Source organism: Cladophialophora immunda, assembly GCF_000835495.1.
Source record: "Cladophialophora immunda strain CBS 83496 unplaced genomic scaffold supercont1.7, whole genome shotgun sequence".
NCBI classification, from domain to species: Eukaryota; Fungi; Ascomycota; class Eurotiomycetes; order Chaetothyriales; family Herpotrichiellaceae; genus Cladophialophora; species Cladophialophora immunda.
In genome coordinates, this window is record NW_015622547.1 from 2,229,181 (window position 1) to 2,253,609 (window position 24,429).

The following is a 24,429-nucleotide window of genomic DNA, read 5'->3' on the forward strand; positions in this document are numbered from 1 at the left end:
AGCTCTACTCCCTCCACCCCACCAAGCTGTACTCGTAGCTGGCTGCGCTGCTGGCAATGATGCTCCTCCTTCTGGCCGGTCTCTCCACCTTCACCATCTTGTCTATCCCAACCAAAATCCATCCAACCATCATCGACGTCTCTTTCGTCCACCAACTATCCATCGTCTTTCAACCTTGTCCATCCTCTTGTCGTGTTGGCACCTGCAGCGCGCCCCTTGACCATTCTACTATAGGATCCTTAATTCTCACAGCGATCCGACTCCCTCCAATCGTCGCCCGCTCCCATCGGCAAAACATCAACACTCATTCGTTCGTCCATCTGTCTGCTCCCGCCTTGCCTCGCGCATTCCATCCATTGTACGTCTGAATCTGGTGCTGCCCTTTCTGGTCCATTAGATGTCTGTCCTAGAATGTCGATACTAGTCTACCAATGCTAGTATCGCTAATGAGCCCCGATCCCAGCGGACTGACCGATTGACTGACCAACAATTTAGACCTGCAGCAACCGGCGACCCAAGCGTCTCATCTGCAGCTGTCCGTCCCGGGCCCTCAAAGTCGCGCAGGGCATAGCATCACAGTCGCATAGCATCACGGCGCAGCCACCGCGCGGCGCATTCTCGCGTGTCGCATCGCCTCGCCTCGCGATCCTGCTGGCCTGGTTCCCCAAGGTCCCAGCGATCGGGTCTCGCTCCAGCTGCGACTAAACCCTCCTGTCCTTCCACGCTCCGTCATTCGTGCGTAGACCGCCTCACATCCCGCCACAGCCATTCGACGCTTCTCCCGAAAACTCCCCAAGTCTCCCCAGTTGACGGTCCGCCTGCACGACAACGCATCCCCCATCCCAAAAGCCCCCCCGGTTCCCCGTCAGCCCTGGGAAGCGTGCCGACTGGGAATCATTTTGGGCACAAACAGAGCAGGAGAAGGGATCGTCTGACCTCTTGCGCCGGGAGTGACGCAGGCCAGCATTAGACATTCTGCATTGGTGTCGCCCCAGTGTGACGTGGTCATCACCGCCAGCCAGACAATCTTCGCCTTGCAATTCGGCCGCTGCGGCTATCCTCCAGAGGACAGGACTACATCATGTCGGCCTCCCCACCCAAGGAACCCGATGTCGAACAAAACGCACATTCTGGTGAAGAGCAGGAGCATATGGATCGCGAACAAGAAGGAGCTCAAGGTGCCGGTTTGGACTTTGAAGTCAAGGAACAGGACCGATGGCTTCCCATTGCAAATGGTCGGTGCAAACCCTCTTTGTTTTTGTCCTGATATTTTGAAGTCCACACACACACAATTTTTTTTCGCTGGAGAGAGGGGACGGTGTCACCAGACGCGCAGGCTGGAGTGTTGGCATTTGATTTGTTCGACCCTTGCGTAACAAGCCATGCATCTTTGCGCGCGCCAGCAACGCTGCTCCTGGGCTCTGTGCGAATCCGAATGTGCGACGCTGCAGCTGCTCTTTAGCCAGCACCGTCTCATTCGTTGCTGCTTCTCTCCTCCTCAAGCCATGATTTGCGTCCCAGCTCTCCTCAGCGCTGACTGGTGCGGCATCTGGACCACTCAGAGACCGCTGTCAACGTCGCATTCGACGAAACAAGATCCCCAATATGCCTTCCAGTTCCTCTGAGCATGAGCGCAAACCATTGTCATCCTCCTCCAAGCATCATGGCGGCCGATCAACATCGTCGTCGTCTTCCTCTATGTCAGCAATGTCAGATGCTAACATCCGAAATTTCGCACCAGTGGCCCGAATTATGAAGACCGCCCTGCCCGACAATGCCAAAATCGCCAAAGAAGCGAAAGAATGCATGCAAGAATGCGTGAGCGAGTTCATCTCGTTCATCACCAGCGAAGGTATGCCAGCTCCTTCCTTCTACTTTATATCATTGCCCCCCTTTTTCCCGCTGTGGCGGGAATCTCTGGCTAACGTTGCACAGCGTCCGAGAAGTGTCAACAGGAGAAGCGCAAGACGGTCAATGGGGAGGATATCCTGTTCGCCATGACTTCATTGGGCTTCGAGAACTATGCGGAAGCACTCAAAATCTATCTGTCCAAGTATCGCGAAGTAAGTTTTGTGTCTTGTCTCCCTCTCCTTTGTCAGCTCGACGAGGAAATCAATCTGAACAATTGAACTGATTGGGATGAGACCCAATCCACAAGGGGCGAGAACCAGAACAGACCTACCAGCAGTGGCGGGTATGGCGGTGGCATCGGGCCCGGCAATGTCCAGGGCAATGCCGCGGCAGGCCCCCCCGGCTACCCAGGCGGGCAATCCGACAATGCCACCGAACTATTGAATCAGGGACACGGGATGAACGCAAACGATCACGACGCGACCGGTCCGTACGGCTATCCCAGCGCCGTGTCCACCGGCCACAATGGCGTCGCCGGCGACAACTTCTGAGTCGGCGGGAGAGTACGTCCGCGCAAGTCAAGAGAGCCATGGGGCAACAGCGGACAGGTGTGTACTATCTGCCAGTTCCTCGGGCACGGCCAGATAGACGGTGATGGTCGGGTAAGATGGACGGGAACGGCGAAAAGGGATGGAAAGAAGAGCGGAGGTCTATTCGTTACTAAACACGTCAACTGTACATGAGAACAGGTGCCGAGCATGGAAGGATACTGTAAGAAAAGGGGCGGGCTGTCTGACCATGGAAGAACACAGAACGCATCCGAGCTTAAATGAAGATTGACCGCAATCGGAAAACCTGGCGGGGGGAAGTGACCAGAAACGGGAGGGCTACGAAAGGGCTGCAGATTGGGTTGGATAAGGAGATCGACAGGAGCGAATGAATGAATCATGTCTCGAGAGTATACGTGCAGACCATCATCGCAGACGCGCAATGCTCTGACAGGAACTGACCTGAACAAATCAGCTTATCCAGGAGGATTGCCACAGCAGGCCAGGGGTTCCGGATGCCTTGGGGAGTGCCACGCACAAGGACTATCGACTGATGGTTGGCCGATATCGAGAGAGCAAAGGCCCTCAACAACGCTACGACGACATTATAGCTAGCCTTGCCAATGTGACTGTGGCTCTTTCGATGTACCAGGTGTACCTATGCACGAGTACGCCCTTGAGTGACAATAGGGCGGAAAGCGGAATGGCGGCGGAGACAGGCCTTCCCGAAAAGGGATAGTCACGAGGAGCGAGTCGATAGGCGGGCCGTATATGCGGTGCTGTGATTGGCCAGACTTGGACCTCACGCGAGTGGGCCGACGATAAGCTGGTTCAAGCGCACATTTCCTTTGACCGGGCATCCCTTGTCCACCCGGGCAACAAAATCTGGACCTCGTCGAGTCCCCCTTGTTCCTTTCATTTACCTAATATCGCTCCCGTCCATCCACTCCCTGTGTTCGTCGTATGTAATACTTAAATGTTTGGACGTCACAGGATCACTGCTCCTTCTTCCTATCCTACTCTATCATTTACGTCGTCTCTCGTTATTTGCTATTTGTACCCGTAACCCGCCTCGCCAACTGTCGGTGAACACAGTGTCTTCGAGTCTCGCTCATTGCACATCCAGAGATCAAACGACACTTGACCAAACAGCTCACTATGGCTCCTCACGCCGAGCCTGAGGCGGTCACAGACACGTCGTCCTTCGTGCTGAACGACCCTGTGCTCGCCAACGGCGAAACACATGCGGTCTTTACCATCGACCATGTGCTGCCCCATCGCCAGAAGACGGGACCTCCTCCAACGACGGTGGCTGCCTTTTCGAGTGCGGACATGTTCAAAAGTAAACGGTGCTTCAAAAAGCCAGCGGCCAAGCGATGGGATCACCGTCTCTCTGCCGAGAGCAAGGCGCGACAAGCTTCCTCGTTGAAGGGTGCCATGAAGTATTTCCGGCCCGATACCATCAGCCTCTGCGGCGGATTACCTTCGAGGTAAGTTTTTTTTTTTGGAGGGGTTCTTGCGGTAGTTTTTTTTCCTTCTTCTTTGTACGTCTGCTGCTCTGGTTGTTGATTCCCCAAATCTTTAGCGACTATTTCCCCTTTGAGGAGCTCAGCGCAAAACTCCCCGTCTCGCCTGAATTCTCGGAAGCCGAGACACACGCGTCGGGGCGCATCTTCTCGTCCGGCAAGCACGACGCCCGGCAGGGGAAATCGCTCCTCGATCTCTCGATCGCGCTCAATTACGGCCAGTCGATGGGCCCGGGCGCGCTGGTCCGCTTCGTCACCGAGCACACGGAAATCGTCCACGATCCGCCGTACGCGGACTGGGATATCTGCATGACGGCCGGCAGCACCTCAGCGCTGGAGATGGCGCTCCGGATGTTCGCGGAGAAAGGCCACTACGTCATCACCGAGGAGTATACGTTCAGCACGGCCATTGAAACAGTGGCTCCGCTGGGGTGCAAAATGCTGGGGATCAAGATGGACGCGGATGGGATGCTTCCGGACGACCTGGACCACATTCTGTCCACCTGGGATGAAAGTGCGAGGAGAGCCCCGAAGCCGTTTCTCGTCTACACGGTACCGACGGGACAAAATCCGACGGCGAGCACCCAATCGCTGGAGCGCCGGAAACAAATCTACGCGGTGGCGGAGAAACACGACCTCTACATCCTCGAAGACGAGCCTTACTATTTTCTCCAGATGGAGCCCTTTGTCTCGGGCCAGACGCACAACGTGCCGAAACCGTTCGAACCGGTGCCCGTGGCAGACTTTCTCAAAAACCTCGTCCCGTCGTTCCTCTCGCTCGACACCTCGGGCCGCGTCCTCCGCCTCGACTCCTTCTCCAAGATCATCGCCCCGGGCAGCCGGTGCGGGTGGGTGACAGGCTCGAAGCAGGTGATTGAACGCTTCATCCGGCACAACGAGGTCAGCGCGCAGAACCCCGCGGGCTTCGCCATGGTGCACCTGTACCACCTGCTCGAGGAGAACTGGGGCCACCGGGGGTTTCTGGAGTGGCTCATGTTCATCCGCGCCGAGTACACGCGGCGCCGGGACATCATTGTGAACGCGTGCGAACAGCACCTCCCCACCCAGATATGCAGCTGGGTCCCGCCCAAGGCGGGCATGTTCCACTGGATCAACATCGACGTGACCAAGCATCCGCTGTACAAGTCCCGGTGCGGTTCTGTGGGGCAGGTCGACTACGCGACCTTGGTGGAGATCGAGGACGCCGTCTTCCTCGCGGCGGCCGACCAGTCGGTCCTCATCGCCAAGGGCTCGTGGTTCCGGGCCCAGCGCGGCAGCGACACCGAGCTGTTCTGCCGCACGACCTTTGCGGCGGCCCCGGCCGAGAAGATTGTCGAAGCCATCAGCAGGGTCGGCGCGGCCATCAGGAAGGAGTTCGGCTTGCAAGAGCCCGAAGGGACCCAGCAGAATGGCCACGCGAGGTGAGGGGATTGCTTGGCTCTTGTTTTTGTGTATGCAAAGGTTTTACCACGCAGGGGGACGGATCCCTCTCTCCAATGCCTCACCCGTTGTATCTTCTCTGGCGCACGACGACCCCAAACAGCCCGCGAAGAGGACCACGACTTGGGACGAAAATGCAAGGTCATGATGTGCCGGTCCGAGAAATCCGGCGTCCTGGTGCGCCGTGCACCGTTCAACCCTGAACGGTGCTCATTTCCCATTTTCATACCTTTGGCCTTCATATCAGCGTGGTTGGTGGTGGTGGTGGTGGTGGTGGTGGTGTGGTCCAACGACGCGATGCATAGAATGTTTGGCACAGCTCATAGACCGTCTAGCAGTGGAGGAGCGGCGTTGGGCCTTGCCTTTAGACCCTAGAAACCATTGGAATATATCGCGTCGACGCCAGGCTTGGATTCGAGATGCGGACGCTGGACTCTGGACACTGGACATTGGCGGGACGTCCAGGCAGGTCAAGGGATAGGTAGGGAGGAAGGGAGGAGGCAGGCATGGTCTGGTCTGGTTGTTGATTCCACAGGCACAGCACAGGCATATGGGGACGAAGGTGGTCTGAATCAATCTCCAGCGCGATCTTGAAGCAATCAATCAATCCCATTTCTCTATCTCACTGATTGAGCGCCCCCAACGTAAGACCGGACGACCTCCCTCCCCCCTCCCCTCCTTTCCATACATGGCATCTTCCCCTGAAAAAGCCAGGTCAGTCGTAGACCACCTCGCAATCTCTTCGTCATCGCTCACTCACCCTATCATTCACTCCCTGACTCTCTGGTTCACTCACTCTCTGTCTTCTGCCTCAGTTGCACAACTCTATTCTTGACCACCTCGAACCCGTCCCATGTCTTTAGCGCTTCTTTCGTCGCCCGGTCGTACACGTCCAGCCCGGCGAGGTAGATGAGTTGTTCGCGAGGCTTTCCGGGGATGTTGGCGCCCCTGGTGATGGTTTGGCAGGTCAGCAAGGCATGCTAAGTTAGAGGGAGAAGCAGTTGAATAGCCCGATATTGGGTGTTGGATTGGCGTCTCGAAATGCACTGGACAGTGCAAGACCTCGCTCCTTTTTCACGAGGTTGATTGACAGGAAGCCTGGGTATCGGGAGAAGGGACAAGGGCAGAGTCACTCACATGTACCAACTGTTCGTCTCCGGATACAGCGTCATGGCATTCATCTTCTGGATGTCCTCGCGCCACTTCTCGGCCGCCTCCTGCTTGGCGTCCACATACCGGATGCCCTCCGCCTTCATCTTCCGGATCGCCTCGCAGATCCAGTCGATCTGCATCTCGATGATGGGCGGGCCGTTGGACAGGCTCGTGGGCGCCTGCGGCGAATACACCATGAACATGTTGGGCAGCTTGTTGATGGCCAGGCCGAGGTAGGTGTACGTGCCGTCCTTCCACTTGTCGCCTAGGGACACGCCGTCGGTGTCGACCAGGCCAATGTCCATCAAACTACCCGTCACCGAGTCGTAGCCCGTCGCGAGGATGACGATGTCGAACTCGTGCAGCTTGTCGGTGGTCTGGATGCCCGTCTCGGTGAACTCGACGATCGGCGTGGCCGTCAGGTCCACCAGCGTCACGTTGTCGCGGTCGATCATCTCGTAGTAGTCCTGCTCCAGCGAGGGCCGTTTCGTGCCGAACCAGTGGCCCTGGGTCAGCGGCGCCATCACGTCCCGCTTGAACGGGTCCTTCATCCGCGCGCGCACCTTCTGGGCCCAGAACTGGTAGAATTCGCGGTTCACGTCCTTGTTGGTCAGGAACTCGCGGTAGTTGGAGATCAGAAAGCTGAAGCCGCCCCGTTGCCACAGCTCCTCCCAGTACTCGAGCCGCTCCTCGGGGGTGGCTTCGAAGAAGGTCTTGGTCGCCGGGTTGTACGGGAAGCCGCTCAGGCACTGCTTCGCGGCCTGGAAGTAGGCCTGGTAGAAGGACTTTGCGTTGTCTTGCTCCTCCTTTGTGAGCTTGCGTTGGTGCATCGGCAGAGCCAGGTTCGGGGTGCGCACGAAGGCGGTCAATTGGCAGTCCTCGCGTGCGAGCTCCTGGACGATTTGCACCCCCGTTGCGCCTGACCCGATCACGCCGACCTTTTTGCCCGTCACGTCGATGCCCTCTTCGGGATACAGGGCCGAGTGGATGAGGCGGCCCTTGAACTTGTCCATGTTCTTGAAGTCCGGGTAGTGCTTCTTGTAGGACGACCCCGTCGCCAGCACGAGGTATTTGGCCTTTGCGAGGCCGCCGTCGTCGGTGCGAACGTGCCATTCGTCAGTCTCTGTCGAGAACTTGGCTTCGACGACCACGGTGTTGAAGTATGCGTCCTTGCTCAGGTCCAGGGTTCGGTCGATGTGCTTGAAGTAGCGCCGCAGCTCCTGGTGACCGGGGAAGCGTTCCGTGAAATGCCAGTTCTTGTACGTCTCGGGGATGGAGAGGCTGTAGTAGGGTGTCTCGCTGTCGACGCGCGCCCCTGGGTATCGGTTCCAATACCAGGTGCCGCCAAAGTCGGAGCCAGCTTCGAACAGCTTCACCCGCAACCCCATTTTGCGAAGCTGGTACAGCCCATAGATGCCCCCAAACCCACCGCCCACGATCAAAACATCGGTGCTGATATTGTGGATGTTATCGGTGGGTTGCCCGTTGGCGAGGGAGCTGCTGGCGCCATCAGTGACGCCGTTGGGAATGCTCTCTTTCTCCGTGTGCGCCGCATCGAAATCAGAGGGACGATTGGGGAGGCCTGCCATGGTGCAAGGAGCTTAGGCTGGCGAGACGGGACTCCTTTGCTGGCTAGCTAGCGAACGCTGCCCATGCGCTTTATGGGAGAACGGCCGATGAGGGTGAGGACGGCGTTTGCGACAGGGAATAACGTTATATTGGACGTGCACTGACGGCTATCCATTTCCAGCAGCCACGGCCACCACCACGGCGCCTTGACGAGTCGCGCGACTTCAACCTCGGGCCGCTGGTCCAGCACCAGCTTCCTGGCATGTTACCCCTCCACCCACCTGGGCTCGCAGGCTGTCCAGACTCCAGAGGCTGGTGGCGCGCGGAACCTGGGGAAGCGGGGAACATCCCATAAGCGACGAACATCAAATGACATGGTGTGTAACGTTAATCTGTCGTGTCATGGAGGAGGATGTTTCCTCGGCAGAAAAGTCTGGGCTTCCTTGGGGTTTGGAGTAACGGGCTTCGCCCCATATCGAGAGGCACGATACGTTACGTTCGAAAACACGGACAGAGAAGGCAGTGGTTGGTTACTACCACGGATGATAGGGCAATTGTGCCGTAGGATTGCTGTCGCACCACGCTCTCCCTTGGTCGTGAATGTGATCCAATCTCGTGTATTGTTCGCTACTTCTTCCTTCACCTTTTTGAAGGGTGGCTATTGCTGACACTTCTATTTGTCTTTCCTCATTTCAATTTCTTGCTCCTTCGTCCTCTGCCTGCTTCGCAACCTTCATCCCTCAGTAGATGTACCGAAAGTTCAAGTTCTCCCGGTCCGTCAAGTCTCCGAACGCGGTGGCGTCGAGGTCCCGTTCCTGGTGGCCTTGAATCTTATCGCGGCGGGCGTTTTCGTACTTCATCAACATCCAGAAGGTGATGATGACGCAGACTTCGAGGAGATGGCTATTCATATGCATAAGTAAGGTGCCTGGGCATATGGATTGAAAAGCGAAGGAGTGGGTCGGGCCATGCATACCTGACAATCATGCTCCAAATGCCCAGTGTGTACTCGGGCGCTTGATCTGTCTTGTAGAAGAACGGGCCGGCGATACTGTTGGATTCAAAAATGATGCAGTCAGCCATATTGCTCGACAACCTGCGCGTGATTTGGGGCACACGCCCGAATAGCTCGGGTTTTTCGGGAAGGAAATACTTACTTTCCGGTACAATATCCCAAGAACAGAACTGCGTTGGTGACGACTTTCTGCATGCTTCTGTCAGTCAAGCAGACCAAAAGAAAAGAAAAATCGAAGGAAATCGAAGGCCATGTTGTCCAATGGGACACAGTGAGGGTATGTCAACAACATACCTTGGTATGGCCCGCAGTGTTTGCAATTTGGAGAGACAAAATCATCACAAAGGCCGCGTTGTATGGCCCAGTCAGGAGATAGCAGAAGTAGCGGCCGACGTGGTGTTTTTCGTTAACAAAGCAAAGGCCGAATGCGCCTGCGATGTTGGGGCACAGGAATAGCAAGATAAACTTGCAGCGGTTGTTGTTGGGGAAGCGATTGTTTAAGAATACACCTGGAAGAGGTACATTGGATCAGCATCAATTTCAAGAACAGGTTGAAGCAGAAATCCAGGCCACAGAAGATCTTTGGCTGGGAATGAAGCACTTTGCCCGGAAGTGCCGAGGAAATGGCTAACATACACGTCAGAATTGACAGAATAATGAAGACACCATAGGGAATCTGCATCAGCGTGGTAACGAGCGTTGAAAAGCCAAAGCCTGTACAGCATATCAGCTTTCAATCTCAGTGAAAAGGCCAAGATGAATCACCTTTGATAATGAGGGTGCCAAAATTTGAAATACCACCGTTTGGTATGTTTCCAACAACACCGAGGATAAAGAACAGGTAAAGCTTGATGTCCGTGAAGGCTTCCCAGATCTGGTAGGGCTATGTTGCAGAATCACATTAGCCGAGCGTCTTACGTGCGACATGGGCTTTACTTGCCTTTAAGACCTTGCATTCCACACCAGTTTGATTACCCATGAGTCGTTCAACGGCAATCCTCTTTTCGCGGTCATTCAAGAATTTGGCCGTGACGGGACTGTCAGGCATGAAGATTGCAATGACTATTCCCCACACGCAGCATAGCGCTCCGATGATGATGAACTCATACCTCCATGATGCCAATGCGCCTCTGATGTGGCCAATAGCATAGCCAAGGAGTCCACCAAGTGCGATGCCGAGACCATTTGCCGTGTACCATAGTCCAATGCGCAGTGGCTGCTCCCGTCGTGTATACCACATGCAGGTAATGAGCATGAATGAAGGATCCGAGCAGGCTTCAGCAGCGCCGGCGAGGGCTCTCAGGACGCCGAGGGTAGCGAAGCTGTTACAGGCAGCCTGCAGCATGAGAAAGAACCCCCACATGAATATACTATCCACTGTCAGTTGCATGAAGGGGACCGCACGGTACGAGAAGAGAACTCGACGTACTTGAAGCCGAGGTATTTGCCCAATGGAAGCCTCTGCATCAAGAAATTGGTCGGAAAGGCCCATGCCAGGAAGCCGAAGTAGAAAAGACCTGAAGCCCCTTAGCGAAATGTGCATCCGTGCGTATCACACCAACTTACTGCTGAGCCAGCTGTATTGGGTTCCATGGAGATTAAGGTCATCGCGGATACCAAATATGGCCGCATATGACAGTGTCGTCTTGTCGATGTAGAAAAAGGCATAGTTCACGGCGATTAGTGGAAGGATCAAGAAGTCGACTTTTCGAATCAGTTTCTTTTCTTCTGCCTCATCAATTGGGACATGCAGGTCATCGGCATTGGTGAACAGCTTCAAGGCAACATCGCCATCCTGGTGCTTGGACTTTTCGGAGAACCTGAATTTGTGTGAAGTAGGGGGCAGGTTCAGGCTCTCAATTTCATTGTGAGCCGATATACCCTTGTTGTCGATGTTGTCGGCCATAATATTTCCCACTCCAGTCGCCGGAGGATGCTGAGAATTGGTCGTGTGCTATCACTTCAAAGCCTCGCTTTGGCAAAAGTGTCCGTACGGGCAAAATTGGCTGAATGGGACAATGCAAAGGATGAAAATTGGAGGAAGGAAATGTTCTTAGAGGAAAACGAGGAGTGGCAACGATCTTCTCCATCGCTTCTTGGACTCGGAGACCAGTTCGACTATATGATGATATGTATGATGGTGGACCAGCGAGTCCAGGGAAGGCAATGACGTCCGAGCCTTGGTGGCTGCTTGGATTGACGACGGAATTCCGCTGTTGCATTTCGTATTCAGAAATTGGCTTGAATTGCTTGGCTTGCTTGTCTAGTGGTCGAATGAGAGAGTGAACTCGACGTCTGCCCTGGTAGATGGTCTCCAGCATCCCCCAAACAACGGTGGAAGATTGCGGGGTTGGAAGGCTTTGTGGAACTCAAAGGCCAGAAGCTCCGCCGGGATGTAGTCCTGCTTCGGCCGTTGCTACGCCGAGCTGGTATTGGAGGCCTCGTGGGCTGGAGGACGTGGGAGATATGTTGCTCCATTCATTGTCGTGAGAACTCGGACATGTGAACATCTCCAAGCTATTGTCGTCGACAAACGTGGACTCGAGTTTTATCGAGGTGCTCAGGCCGGCTGTCATCGCGGCCCCGGATACTCACCTCCCACTCCGTCGGAAAGCTTTCCACCATCTCGACTTACTCCATACCCTAGACGGTAAATGGAGTATTGCGTGGGGAAGGAGCTGGACCCCACGTGGAGAAGAGAGTAGGGGTACGGAGTATAGGAAAGACTCTTTCACTGACCCTGCAGAACGCCTTGGCTGGGGCGAGGGCGACATTCCACCGGAACGTCTATCCCTTGGTCAAGGGCCCGTCGGTTGCATATGATACCCATGCACAGCTTAAATTGTCCACAAAAGGGCGACGGCAGACCGGTCCGATACGGAAAAGGTCCCGTGGTCACAGCAAGGCCATCGATCAACTGATTTTATCAGCGAGAGACGAGGAACTTGCAGTTGGTCTGCCCGAGCTCTGGCCGCGGTTGCAACAGGCGTACTCGGCGATACGTCAAGGGGGATCAACGGAGGCCTCTGCGACCGTTCGTCAAGGTGAGTCTAGCCAACCTCCCCGCGCATCCTTGTCTCTGACTGCAGGGCGGGGCATCTTGAAGAGCGCTACAATGACTCGACTCAAGTGGTTGACGAGGGAGTTGTGGTATGGCCGGCGCCAACAAGCCTAGTGGCGAGTTTTCGTTCTGCAGGTGCTGGGTTCGTTCAAGTAGCTCTGTTTAGGATCACCCTCTTCTGTCGCCAAAAACATTCGGGTCGATTGGTATTATTGACGAGTAGAAGTGGGAACGAGAAGGTGATTAAGAAACGTCTGGTCAGTATGTGGCTCGCCGGGATGTGAAGTGCGGAACTGCGCTCTAAGCTGCACCCTATTCGGAGGAGGAGATAGCAGAAAATGCACTTTGTCAAATCATCGTGATCATCTTGTCTCTCGTCTTCCTCACTGACTACTACTTGGGAAATACATTCTTCCCATATATACAATTCTATACCCTCAGATACCTAGGTCTACACGTCCCGAGATCAGTGCTAACCATAACCGGGAGATCTTGTACCGACTCCCTTATCTCCTCACTGCCTCCCGATGGCCTTAAGTGCAGCCAGCAGAAAAGAACTGACCATAGCCACCCTTGTTAACAACATATCAAGTGCGTCTGGGGTGCCAACTTCTGAAGCTGTCGCCATCTCAACTATCCAAAGCAACCTGAATGTTCAACTTCGGATCTTGGATCGAGTTGACAAACCCAGCCACAGTCCCCTCCGAGATACTCTTGTCAAAGTTCGTGTTATCAGGCAAAATTACAATATGCGCAGTGCCTGAACTACCATCGAGCAATACTGCAGCCTTCTTTGTTCCGCTGATTGGTCGTTGGAACCAATTCGAGTCGCCTTTTGCTTTCAGCCCGTGCCAGGTCGACTTGCACTTCTGATTGCCAGAGTCCAGAACTTCGAAGACATCGAACTCGCCGCAACCGGAACTCCAGCAGGAGCAATTGCCGTATTGAACTGTGCGGGGAATTTGAGCGTTCAAGATCCACGCTGCGGGCATGTCGCCGTTGAAGCCTGTGTTGCCGGACAAGGGCATGCTGAACTCAAGCAGGAAGAGCTTGGAAGCGCCGTCAAAACCATCTGTGATATTTGTTAGATGCAGCTTCACACCGAGCAGGCAAGAAATGAATGGACTTACGGTAGGCAACCGTTCCGTCTCGCACTGTTCCACATCCGCCATCCGAGCATGGCTTGTCGCTCATGATGACGAACTCGCTGTCGTCTGGTATCAAGGTATCTGCCAAGGTGACTGGAGACGAAGAGCCGGCACTGTTATCTGCTGATGCGTACGACAGCGACATCCCCCAGACACTGTGAAATTATCAGTATCGCAACATCGATCGAAGAGATCGAAGTACACTACTCACGTGTCAAACACGCCCGATCCTTGACCGCCGTGATGGTTCAAGAAGACAAGTCCCTCGGCAGCACCTTGTCCAGCCATGTAATAGGCCTGCCTTCCCCACTGGCCTGAGCCTGCATTTATACTCGCTTGGGGTGGAGGAGCAGTGTACGCAGGACTTGCTGATCCAGGTGCCAATCTCTGGCCACTATCACCGTCGTTTCCAGGAGCAGGCGTTGCAGCTGCAGCTGCAGCGCCCGGCCCAGCGTACTGATTGATCCATGACACAACTTGTCCATTGATAGTGGCTGTGACCCAGTCTCCAACACCACGCTTGTTCTCCACATGACCCCCACCACCGGATTCACTGGCACCATGACTCTTCTGATTGTGCAGGTGTTTGTGCGGGTATGGCCGCTGATGCGGGTTGGGATGCAGCGATCGCTTTGTGTTATCGGAGCCGGGAGTGTAAAAAGCGAACTGCTTCAACTGGATGGGCCCACGGAAATGCCAGGACACCTATCAAATAACATGGGTAAGTTGATAATCCAGTCCCCCAGGATGCTTGGTTGTTTCTTACCTCTCCGTCCATCGGCGCCATTCCTCCTTGGTAGCTCTGTGCGGCGAAATCACATTCCCCATTCGATCCCATGTACGATACCTTCTGGTACTGGCCTGCGATGCCGAAATTCGAGTACGAGATCGCCTGGACCGAATCGCAGTACCAGTTACCTTTTTCCTCGTAGCAGTTGTTGTCTTGCGCGAGAACTGTGCTCGCAACGGCGATTAAAGCACCGACGCTACCGCCACACTTCATCTTGAATGTTCTGAAGAGGGGACTTGCTGGTTGGGGATGGTGTCGTGTCTTACCGGGTCGACGGTCTCAAAAGGTGGGTCTTGCTTCAGTATATTGATAGTCTTCCAGTTCACAAGCACTCGGAAATGTTGCTGTTGTGTCGTCACGAGTCTTGAGTGTGCAAGCGAGGGAAAAGGATGCGGAAGGTTCCTATGGTAAGTGTGGAAGAGAAGGGGACACAGAAAATGTTCTTCAGTTGTTTCGCGTCACAGTTCTCAGTGATGCGCAAACAGCGCGTTCACTTGTGCGCCCCGTCTGATCTACTTACTGTTTGCAGCACCTCTCGCTTGCGCTTGGCGATGGATTTGCAATGGCTGGTACTTGGCGGGGGCGCGAGCACGGATCGATCACGGGGCCCGGGGAAGGTCTGAGTGACAAGCTGTGTGTGTGTGTGCGTGTATGCGTGATCTCCTATGACTCGGGACTTGGGACGAGTGGATGGATGGCTGGGGGGAGAGGAGGTGAGGCAGCACGAAAGGATCCCATGCCAGCGTCGCGAATTAAAGTGTCCGCCACGAGGGAACAAAGAACAATCCCGAACACTCTCTGTGCCATTGTACAAACGGCTGGATACCATTGAATGATCGAGGCGCCGTGAACGAAAGCAACGGATAAAGAGGAGGAAGACCAGATCGAGACCACATGAGCTCTAAGCACATCCGGGTGGAATACGCCGCCGTCTGTTTGTTTGCTCGTTGATTCGTTGCCGTTGCATTCCTCAGCCTCGTGGACGGCCGGGGCCTGGCCTGTGCTCACATTCCGAACCCAGCCTTGTCTGGACACTCGGCCTGATGCGGATGACGAGTATGCCGCTGTCCTTGTCTGGGACCATTGCACGGTACCTTACCGTTGCTCGTCGCTCTCGTCGCACTATCTTGGACTACTTTGAGAGGAGGAACTCCCTGACTTGACAGTTCGCTGAGAGGGCGAAGACGGTTGGTTTGAAATGGGGTATCATTCGTGTTTATTGTGCTGGCTGTCGCCAGCACGGCATGCGCATGATGCGCTCGTTCTACATCGAACCACAGACAGCCTCCAACGCCAATTTCCCAGCCTCATGCTGGGCCAAGTATCCCCCCAAGCCCCATGCAATTGCGTCATTGTTCGTTGCTCGTGTCCCTGCTGCCGCCCTTTCTATTCCTTTTCTCGGTTCTTGAGTTTGGTCCAGCCGCTCTTGCCCTTGCCGCGGGCGGCGTCCTCCTCTCCACCGGGCGTTATGATGCTTCTTGCATCATCATATTCCTTCCCGTCCATCGGTCTCGTCTTGATGAAGACGGCCTCATCCATCTTCTCTCCCCCATCGTTCCATTCTTGTTGATCTAACAGTTCCCATTCAGCGTTGTTCATTTCTGCGATGAGATGCTTCTTCAAGGGGTCAGAGATCATTGGATATCGGTTCAGGCGCCAGTGGCGGGATGGGTTATCTCCGGCTGCAGCGGCAGATCCAAGGAATGTGTGAGCTGAGTTGTGGGAATATGAGCCAAGACGTGCTGGGAACGCGTTGTCCTTGTCTTCGATGACTGGCGATGATGTGCTCTGGGCTCGGCGCTGACGGTTGTGGGTGTTGCGTTGGGCGAGAACTCGAGTCAGCGCGGTGGATTGTGCAGGAGCCAGGATCATTTGAAATAAGATGCGACCAATGTCACAGGCATCCTCCCACGTTTCGGTACCTGCAACGAAGCCTTGAGTGCGGGAAAGCCATGCGACATCCCAAGCTAGGAGAGAGACACCTTCGATGAAGTAGCTGAACGCCAGGGGTTCCTTTTTGGCAAACTGAGCAACAGATTCGTTGTAGTCATCAGAGCCAATGTAAAGTGGACGAGGTTTGGGAGACGAGCTGAGATCCATTCGGGAAGCGGTAGGACTGCCGGGCGCAGAGAGACTCGACCCACTGCCGGGGAAGGTGATGCGTTGTCCAAGGTACGAGGTAAGCGGAGGGTTGATGGTTGCGAGTGGGTAGTCTCGGTGAGGCAGTGTGATCTCAGCAGGGAGTCTGATACCAAGGTAGAAGGAGCAGAGGAAAATGAGTCGAGTGACATTCCCAAGTGCCGCAGTGAGTTCAGTGCATCGCATGTCTATACGACTAGTTAGTGGGGAATTGGGGGATGGGTGCTCGAGGACTGACTGTTGATCTCTTTCAAGTCTGGCAATAAGAGACCAGCAATAAAGTGGCGATCCTTGATTTTACCGTCTTTGGTCTTCCTCCTGGAGTGATGAAGCCTCAACAGACTGGCGGCTTCGCGGCAGAGAATGGCTCGAGTGTCGACAATCTTCTCATGAAAGGCGTCATACTGGGCTTTCAGCTTCTCCCCGTTCTCTTTGAGCTCCTCCAGCTTCTTCTTCTGGTTCCTGGCCTGGGCTTGTTTTGCGGCGGCGAGATTGGCTCTTCGTTCCTCTAGATTCTTTCTCAAAGCCTGCGCGTGGTCTCTCTTCTCTTGCAGTTCCTTCTGCTTGATGACGAGTTCGCGCCGCATATCTTCTTCTTGCTCCTTGGCCCGCTGCTCTTCGATCTTTTCCTGCTGTTTCTGCCAGGCCTTTCTGAGTCTCGCAGTCTCTTCATCAAGGGGTTTCTCAGGCTCTGGACCAACAATGGCCTCGACTTTCTTTCCCAGGGACTCTTTCTCGAGCAGGACTCTGGCAAGGTCGAAGCGGCAGTTGTAGAGCAGGTTGTTCACACAATTTGCGCAATTAACGGTCGTGCTTTCGGTGAGGTGTTTGCGACAGACAGGACACTCCATCTTGACAGTTTCTACGCTGACGTAGGTAGAGTCGGTAGAAGAGTCAGTAGCAGTCAAGGGGATCTCGATTTCATATTCAGTGGTCTCGTCGTCTTTAACCTCCGCATCCAGCGATTTCGGCGGTGGCGCGGTTTCGCTGGCAAGAAATCTGCAATCATGATGTTAGAATGAGGCTTGTCCCGTGACGAGGGTGCATCGAGCACGATTATCGCGACAACGCTGACATTGTCATCAAGGCGACATCCGATTGTCAAAGAGATGCACGGGAACTGAATTAGGCACGACTCACCTGTCTCGAAGCGATCTGAGGCTCAGGCTAGGCCTGGACCGTCTCAGCTGCGGCATGACGTAGAACATATATTATCACGTGATTTGGCGATGAACGCTAACCCCGAAGAAGGATAACTCACAATTTACGCGTGTGCCGAGGTTTAACCGAGGATAGACAAAGTGAAAAGTGCTGTGAGGTTTTGTTCACCGTTGAATCTTCATTGACGTTCTAGTGTGCAATCAGTTTAGCCAAGATGGACGCAGTGAATCGCGCTGAGACTGGTGCTGTTTATTCCCCGATTACGAACGAGGGGAAACAAACGCCTCCTCCAGAGATGAATACAGACGCGGCCACCCCAATTCACTCCTCACCACTACCGCACAGGTCCAGGTCCAGACAAGGCAGCGTGGCTCGAAAGCGTACGAACGAGGAGATCTATCAGCCGGTTGAAGCGCCGAAATCGAGTCCTACAAGCACTAGATTCCAGAGATCTGTTACGCTCCCAGCAATGCCCGAGTCTCAAGCGTTCCATCCTGGGAACAACCCTGATGAGCATCAAGGATGGCCTCATGCCAGCGAGAAACCACTGGTTCAGCCAACCGCCAGAGAAAGCGATGCAGCTCCCGATCCATTGCCCCGACGCAATAGTCTTGTCAAGGAGATCCACGATTATCAGCAGCAATTGGAGCTCGAATTTCAAGAGTTCGAGCGAGCACTGAACGAGAGGGACACTTCGGTCGACTTGGATCCAATGGATTGGGACGATCTTGAAGCGCGGTATAAAAGGGAGGTCCAGCCTTGCATCGCCGCCGAAAGGGAAATCATGGATGAATTTAATGCCCGCTTTATGGTAGGCAGCTACTTCACTTGGGTACCGAGGGAGGGCTAACCGTTTGCAGCAATTCGCGCTGTATATGCAAGTTTCAAACGACCATGAATCTGATAGGGCCATCAAGAGGTATTTCAACGGGCTGTCACTGGGGAGATGCAATCTAACTATAGGTGCAGACTTCGCACACGGATTGCTCTTGCTCAGAACTCGGAGAAACTATTGGCTCAGAAGCAAGCCCACCGTGAGTCACACACACTTATCACACAGTGCTCAGCTTACATTGTTTTCAGATGCAAAGGTGCTCGAGGCATTTCAAAGTGCGATGGCACTCCTAGGTAATCTTTGATAACCGATGCGAGATCATGATGCGGATGATTATGAGAAGTGCAATTCGACTACGTCAGGCGGAATTGACCGCTGACGCAAAACGTGAATGTCCACGCTTGTGACCAAGCTTCTTGGTCGTCTTGTGGCTCTTACAACCGTTTCCAAGATGAGCATTGTATGACACAACAAACACAGACGTGATGTCTGATGAGTCAAAGTCAAATGCAGACAGAGATCTACTCGCGCGGCTAAATGCGCTGAAAACGTCGACGGTATCTTTTGAACAGACAAAGTAAATTCACTACTTCGCAAACCTTTGATATTGGGCTGATGCGTCCTAGCTTTCGAACCCCTCTCGGGAAAGGCTCTCCTATTTCGCTTGACCCTAGCCCGGCTCGCGCTCTCCATTCCGACCTTCTGACGAGATGGAAATCTCTTGGAGGCAGCCCTTCCTCTCAATTCAAAGACCCTGCCACTTCGGCAGAACAGTCTCAAGATCAGAAAACTGAAGATGAGAAAACAGTGGAGGAACTCCTGGCAGATTTAGGGCCTTCAGATGCGTGGGAAGTCACACAGAGTGAAGAGGAACAGGTCGCAGATCTGCTGCGGACTGCAAAGTCTGCGCTGGCAGATGCGTCACAAACAGAAAGTGAACCATTACGAGAAGATCAGGCTGAAAAGGCAGGAGATGATTATATTTCTACAAAGCTCCCGGCGATTGATGTCTCGGTTTTTCAACCTGGACCGGAAGCAGAGGAGAGTCCAGTCGCCGCGGTAGGCACCAGGTCGAAAGACACTTTGGACCAGGAGGCAGACGAACTGCTGGCAAGGATTCTAGATGAGGCCAATCTTGAAACTGCAGATTCACAGGATGAACACAGGAGTCTGCCAGAGGATGAAGACGGTGTGGCACCAAGCGATCCACGGTATGCAAGCCCGAGCCCAGGACGGGATGTTTCTACCTTCGACCTTCCAACCACACCTTCAAAACTGCCAGACCCGGTAGCCTCCACAGAACAGTCAAATGAAGACGACGACCTAGCCTCTCGTTTTGCAGGCTTGTCCCTACCAGCAGTCCCCACCGGCATGAAATCTACCAAGTCATCATCTGCTGCGTCAAAGCCCAAGATAGGCTTCACCGACGAGGAAATTGATACATGGTGCATCATCTGCAACGATGACGCTACGCTCCAGTGCATCGGCTGTGACGGAGATCTCTACTGTACCAACTGTTGGATAGAAGGCCACAGAGGCGAGGGCACCGGCCTGGAGGAACGAAGTCATAAGGCTGTCCAATTTGTCAAGGGAGGCGGCAAGAAAAAGGCGCCCAAGAGAAGAGTCATGATGGGTGCTTGACACGATCACCCATGGTCGCCGAGTGACAGTCTGCCATTACGATTATCTCAAAACTGCGAAAGCAGAAGCCCATCATGAGACTCTACACGCTCTCCTTTCCATCCTCCTGTTCCTGGGGCTCGGTTTTTGGCGTGACTCTCCCGATCTTGTGTGCATTCGCCCTATTGGGCTCACCCGGCGGGACCAGGAAATACACCATGCCATGGAAAATGCTGGCCACAAGAGGCGCCACCCAGTGCACCCAGTGCCAGCCTGGGAAGCGGCTGCCCACAAACACACCGAAACACCTCGCTGGATTCATGCCAGCACCGCCGTATGCGGGCAGTGTGAATGCTGTACACAGCGCCATACTTCCCACGGCCAGCCCAACAAAGATTGGTCCCAGGGCTGGGCCAAAAATCTCGCGCTGACGGGGATCCAGACCGACTCCGAATGCGAGTACAAGCAGCAGCAAGTCAGCGACTACTTCGACGGTGAACGCACTCGTTACAGGAGTCCCCATATCCTCGAAGAGATAACATCCCCCGACCTTGAATTCTCTGGTATTTGCCGCCGCTCTTAACAGCAGCCCGGCAAGCGCACCAGCCGAGATCTGCGCCGCCAGGTACAACACCAGACGGGGAAAGGTGGTTAACCTCGCAAAAAATGTCCCGATCGTGATCAGGGGATTCATATGAGCTCCGGAAACGGCACCGAAGGAGAAGATTAGGAGTGCAAGGAGGATTGCATTTATTGGAGCGGCGACGAGAGGACCCAGGAAGTACGAACGGCCGAAGGGGCCGGATGTCTCGGAGGGCAACGGTGGAGGGGTGTTTGGGGAGAGACTGTTCCACGCTGAGGCCCAGACGAAGATCAAGGTGCCTGGAGCCAACAGCCGTTGTCAGCATCATCCCAACCAGTATGGCTTCGTCTCGCCCATAGACCACCACAGGGAACGCTTACCAACAAACTCGATCAGCGCTGCCTTCCACAGCTCGGCCTCCCGGAAACCTCGAAGATCGAAACTCTCCTGCAAGCTCAGATTAGGTGCCGCGTCGGGGACCTTTTTCAGCAACTCCTCATTCTGCGGATCGGAGCGGTCGACGGTGAATTCTTGGTTGCCGCCCAAACGACCGGCGAAGGGGGCGCTCAAAGAGCCGCCGCGGCGCCTGCGGCATGCGAGAGAGTTCGGGTTGAGCGTCTGCCTAGTAGCGGTGGTGGACATTTCGTAGGCGGTGGTGGAAGGGAAGCGGTCGGGGAGGGTGCGGCTGGGGTGGAAGGTTGGGGATGGAGGAGGCGAGGGAGCCTTGAACTGCTGTTCCTCCGTGGTGGGCTGGATTTGATGCGGTTGTGTTGCGTGGGCTGAATCAGTCATGGACGCTGAGTGTGTGGTGATCTAGCCCTAGCTGCCTCGAAAAGACTGCGGATGTTTGGGGACGACGCGGTCCAGGGACTTTTGAGGATGGGAATCTGCTGTATTGCGGCGCCAGCTTCAGCTTCGGATTTCGGCCGCTCGTGGATCGAGAATCACTGGCTCTGTCCCCGTACTCCAGCCTTTGTCACTCGAGAATCCCAGCAGCTCAACATCAACCAAATCCTCCTCCGCTCACTTCTTTCTTCAAGCGCCCTTTCCTCTCTGTTTTTCCCTCTTGTCCCCGCTCCTTCTCCCACCCAGACTCCACGCACTCAGAGATGGGTTTTCAAGTCCGACGCGATCCGCGCTCGATGGCCCGTACGTGGTCGCTTGTGCCTCGAGCAATGAAGAGCACAAATACACGGGCGTCTTGGCCTCTCTTCCCAAGCGAGTCCAAGAAACGTAGTCCCGAAGCGAAACCCTGGGCGCGTCGAGAATCGGGATCGGGATCGGGATCAGTACCGGTACCGCCTGTGTGTGTGTGTGTGTGTGTGTGTGTGTGTGTGTGTGTGTGTGTTGCTTAACAAGACATTCCCTGTACGTACGTGTACAGGGTGAACTCGGTGCAAAGGGAAGATGGACGTGAGATTGCTCCAAACGTCCACGCCAATGCGAATGCCAATCAATACCAAATGCGACTTTTTGAGTCCAAAGGAGACTCGTCCGTAAACAGAGATGAAAAGAGAAAAAAAAGAGAGAGAAAGGAACGATTTGTTGTTGTTGTTTCTGGTTCTGTCCTCCGTAGGTAAGGAACGGAGGTCTGAATAATCAGCGACGGGCTGTCGCCGCCACAGCGAGACAGCCCCGTTTCCCTGTTCGGGCCACGCACAGACGGAGGAATTATGCACGAAGGACTCGGTACTGTAGCGCGCTCTGTACAGGGGAGGACGTAAGACTTTTCGAGGCAGTATGACGGAGCGAGGGGGATGCATTGCATGGGACTTTGTATAGGAGCATGGGGAAAAGTTAGCTGTGCATGGCACTGGCTATATACGTCCTCGAAGTTGAGGGCGTGAAAACACCCGCTTGCATACGCCCATATGCGGTACATGGAGGATCGTTCTGGTAGATATTAATGGCACCTCTACTCAGGTGCCTGTTCTTCTCGCTGTTCATGTCGCAAGAACCTGATCCCGCTGCGACAACCATCATTACACTGGCGCCTTGCATCTGCAACGCTCATCGTCGACATAAGTTCAAAATAAACACCTTTCGACATCTCAAGGCTCCCTCAGTCATTCTCTCCATCGTGTTCCCGTTCCACATGGTCGTCGTCCGGATTCAACAGGACTCCAATATCAGTGCTCTCGTCCAGCACCTTCCTGCCTTCCTTGGCTGTCGGCAATTTCATGTCTTCCATCACAAGCTGCAAGGTCAGCTCGGGCACCAACACTGCACTCACATATGCACCCACGCCGGCCGCTCGCAGTGCCGGGTCCGACTGTAATGCCTTGTTGAGAGTCTTGGAGAGGGACTCTGTGATTGCTTGCACTATGATTCGGGCACCTTTGGGGCCGTAGTAACCCGGCTTCGCAATGTCGATCAAGCCTTCATTGAGATAGTTCCGAATAGTCCTGCGGTTGCCCTTGGCCGCCTTGATTTTCGCATCCAGCTGATCCAGATAGTAACTGGAGCTTTCTCGACTGATCACCCGCCCCAGCTCTTGGGTTTTCTTCGGTATTCGAAAAGTTTCCAGCTTCTCCCAGTCCAACTTGGGGTAGCCCCGATCTTCCCATTGCCCTCGTGCGTCCGCAAGTCGATGTTGAGAACAAAACTTTTGCTGTTGTTGAAATGGCATCGTCCGAAGGTTGTCCGGCACAAATACCGACATGGTGTCTCGGACAGGCCTTTGACAGACCGGGCAGCACACTCCAGCCGATCGTGGTTCAGGTTCCACCTTGAACTCGTCATTGTGCACGAGCAGGAACATGTCGTCCACGGAAGACAGCGAGGACGTCGACCCCGATCTTTCACGGCCTTCCCCTCGAGGTGAATCCACATCAAAAGAGGCAAGGTGGTCTGTGCCGCCCGACGATGAAAAGTCGAGCAATTCTGGTATTTGAATCTCCGCTCTTTTAGACTCCGATGCCCCGGTCGGAAGGCTCGGGATAGTCATTTTCTGGCCTGCCTTGGTCTTTCCCTTCGCAACGGGTAGAGCAGGTACTTCGGCAACGCGTATGAATGTTGTTTTGGAGGCCTTCTCTTCATGCTCTTCCACTTCAGCATAAGACACGAACCCGGTCCCTTTTGCACCTGGCTCAGTCATGCTCTCGATGGGCTCCAGCTTTTGAAAGAATTTGCGATTTGCATAGTTCTTGGAGGGTTTTCTCTTCTGCGAGCCCGACGAGGTCCAACCGGGGAATGGATCGCTAAGAGTGGAATCTTCAAGGGCCTTTAGCGTGTCAAGCGCAGGTTCATCCTTGAGCTTCTGCCGTTTCGGTCTGTTTGAGGCAGCTGTGCTCGCAGCTCGTTTCGTGGATGGGCTGGGGGGCTTCGGAGTCTTGCTTTTGGACTGAGTGGGAGGTTTGCGGGCCAGCTGGTCATCCTCGTCCGAGGAGCTGGAATCAGGTGGCGCGTAGATGAGACTCTCATCTTCCCGCACGTCGGTCTTCATCATTGAGCTCGGTAGTTGTCGACGAGACTCTTCTCCTCGAATAGATCGCAGCAGTGTTGCGCCGCGGTAGTTCTCTCGCGTGAGATATGTTCTCGAGTAGCTGGCATTAGGTCTGTTCATAACATTCCCGTCACCAGATCGGGGCCATTCACAGGTTAACTCATGAGACGTGGAAGTGAATACTCGCATGTAGCTGTCAGAATTTAGGGAAGTGAATCCCCTGACAGCGAATTAAGCGGAGGGTTGGAGGTGGCAGGTCATGGCACGCGCCGAACTGCGGGCGGATTGGCGACGAGGAGCAACCAGTAGCAGCTGTAGCTTTACCAGTAGTTGCTTACCAGGAGCTCCCAGAGGTTCCCAGTGGCTCCAGTGGTTGCCCGTAGTGCTAGTGGGTGCCAATGGTGCCCGTAAGCTGGGGGGCACCCACCAGCAAGAAGTAGTGGCCGGGCCCTTTATTTTTCCGGGCGGCGGTCGCAGCCTGAGGGGGGGCTTCAAGCAACAAGCTGCGGGCCTAATATTCTGGGCCGCTGTCACCATCGTGGCCCA

General features: G+C 54.6%; 8 protein-coding genes across 9 annotated transcripts; 3 read left to right on the forward strand and 5 right to left on the reverse strand.

The window, feature by feature from the left end:
• Positions 1–97: 97 nt before the first annotated feature.
• On the forward strand, positions 98–3,240 carry PV07_11515. 2 transcript variants are annotated; one of them, XM_016398959.1, is made up of 5 exons: positions 98–358; positions 496–1,235; positions 1,742–1,852; positions 1,936–2,063; positions 2,145–3,240. In XM_016398959.1, exons 2-5 carry the CDS (start codon positions 1,082–1,084, stop codon positions 2,400–2,402), a joined length of 651 nt encoding a protein of 216 aa, XP_016243521.1. In that variant the 5' UTR covers positions 98–358; positions 496–1,081; the 3' UTR covers positions 2,403–3,240. The 2 variants fall into 2 exon arrangements, with proteins under 2 accessions (XP_016243521.1, XP_016243522.1); XM_016398960.1 differs by having other exon boundaries at positions 1,936–3,240.
• A 95-nt stretch (positions 3,241–3,335) lies between these two features.
• On the forward strand, positions 3,336–6,035 carry PV07_11516 (uncharacterized protein). Its single transcript, XM_016398961.1, has 2 exons — positions 3,336–3,889; positions 3,985–6,035. Exons 1-2 carry the CDS (start codon positions 3,558–3,560, stop codon positions 5,348–5,350), a joined length of 1,698 nt encoding a protein of 565 aa, XP_016243523.1. The 5' UTR covers positions 3,336–3,557; the 3' UTR covers positions 5,351–6,035.
• Positions 6,036–6,060: 25 nt separating this feature from the next.
• Positions 6,061–8,134, reverse strand: PV07_11517 (uncharacterized protein). Its single transcript, XM_016398962.1, has 2 exons — positions 6,503–8,134; positions 6,061–6,313 (listed from the first exon to the last, which is right to left on the reverse strand). Exons 1-2 carry the CDS (start codon positions 8,104–8,106, stop codon positions 6,154–6,156), a joined length of 1,764 nt encoding a protein of 587 aa, XP_016243524.1. The 5' UTR covers positions 8,107–8,134; the 3' UTR covers positions 6,061–6,153.
• A 557-nt stretch (positions 8,135–8,691) lies between these two features.
• On the reverse strand, positions 8,692–12,371 carry PV07_11518 (uncharacterized protein). Its single transcript, XM_016398963.1, has 9 exons — positions 10,668–12,371; positions 10,531–10,618; positions 10,042–10,471; positions 9,867–9,984; positions 9,738–9,815; positions 9,396–9,610; positions 9,244–9,290; positions 9,063–9,137; positions 8,692–8,989 (listed from the first exon to the last, which is right to left on the reverse strand). The coding sequence occupies exons 1-9, from the start codon at positions 11,005–11,007 to the stop codon at positions 8,827–8,829; spliced, it is 1,554 nt and encodes a 517-aa protein (XP_016243525.1). The 5' UTR covers positions 11,008–12,371; the 3' UTR covers positions 8,692–8,826.
• Positions 12,372–15,288: 2,917 nt separating this feature from the next.
• PV07_11519 (uncharacterized protein) lies at positions 15,289–17,355 on the reverse strand. Its single transcript, XM_016398964.1, has 2 exons — positions 16,478–17,355; positions 15,289–16,427 (listed from the first exon to the last, which is right to left on the reverse strand). The coding sequence occupies exons 1-2, from the start codon at positions 17,088–17,090 to the stop codon at positions 15,487–15,489; spliced, it is 1,554 nt and encodes a 517-aa protein (XP_016243526.1). The 5' UTR covers positions 17,091–17,355; the 3' UTR covers positions 15,289–15,486.
• Positions 17,356–17,614: 259 nt separating this feature from the next.
• PV07_11520 (uncharacterized protein) lies at positions 17,615–19,876 on the forward strand (the record flags this gene model as incomplete). The annotated part of the gene is made up of 6 exons (XM_016398965.1): positions 17,615–18,211; positions 18,261–18,319; positions 18,370–18,434; positions 18,484–18,528; positions 18,716–18,812; positions 18,862–19,876. The coding sequence occupies 6 exons, from the start codon at positions 17,615–17,617 to the stop codon at positions 19,874–19,876; spliced, it is 1,878 nt and encodes a 625-aa protein (XP_016243527.1).
• PV07_11521 (uncharacterized protein) lies at positions 19,869–21,764 on the reverse strand. Its single transcript, XM_016398966.1, has 2 exons — positions 20,819–21,764; positions 19,869–20,737 (listed from the first exon to the last, which is right to left on the reverse strand). Exons 1-2 carry the CDS (start codon positions 21,228–21,230, stop codon positions 19,959–19,961), a joined length of 1,191 nt encoding a protein of 396 aa, XP_016243528.1. The 5' UTR covers positions 21,231–21,764; the 3' UTR covers positions 19,869–19,958.
• A 426-nt stretch (positions 21,765–22,190) lies between these two features.
• PV07_11522 (uncharacterized protein) lies at positions 22,191–24,171 on the reverse strand. The gene has a single exon (XM_016398967.1). It carries the CDS (start codon positions 24,070–24,072, stop codon positions 22,501–22,503), a length of 1,572 nt encoding a protein of 523 aa, XP_016243529.1. The 5' UTR covers positions 24,073–24,171; the 3' UTR covers positions 22,191–22,500.
• Between the last annotated feature and the right edge of the window lie 258 nt (positions 24,172–24,429).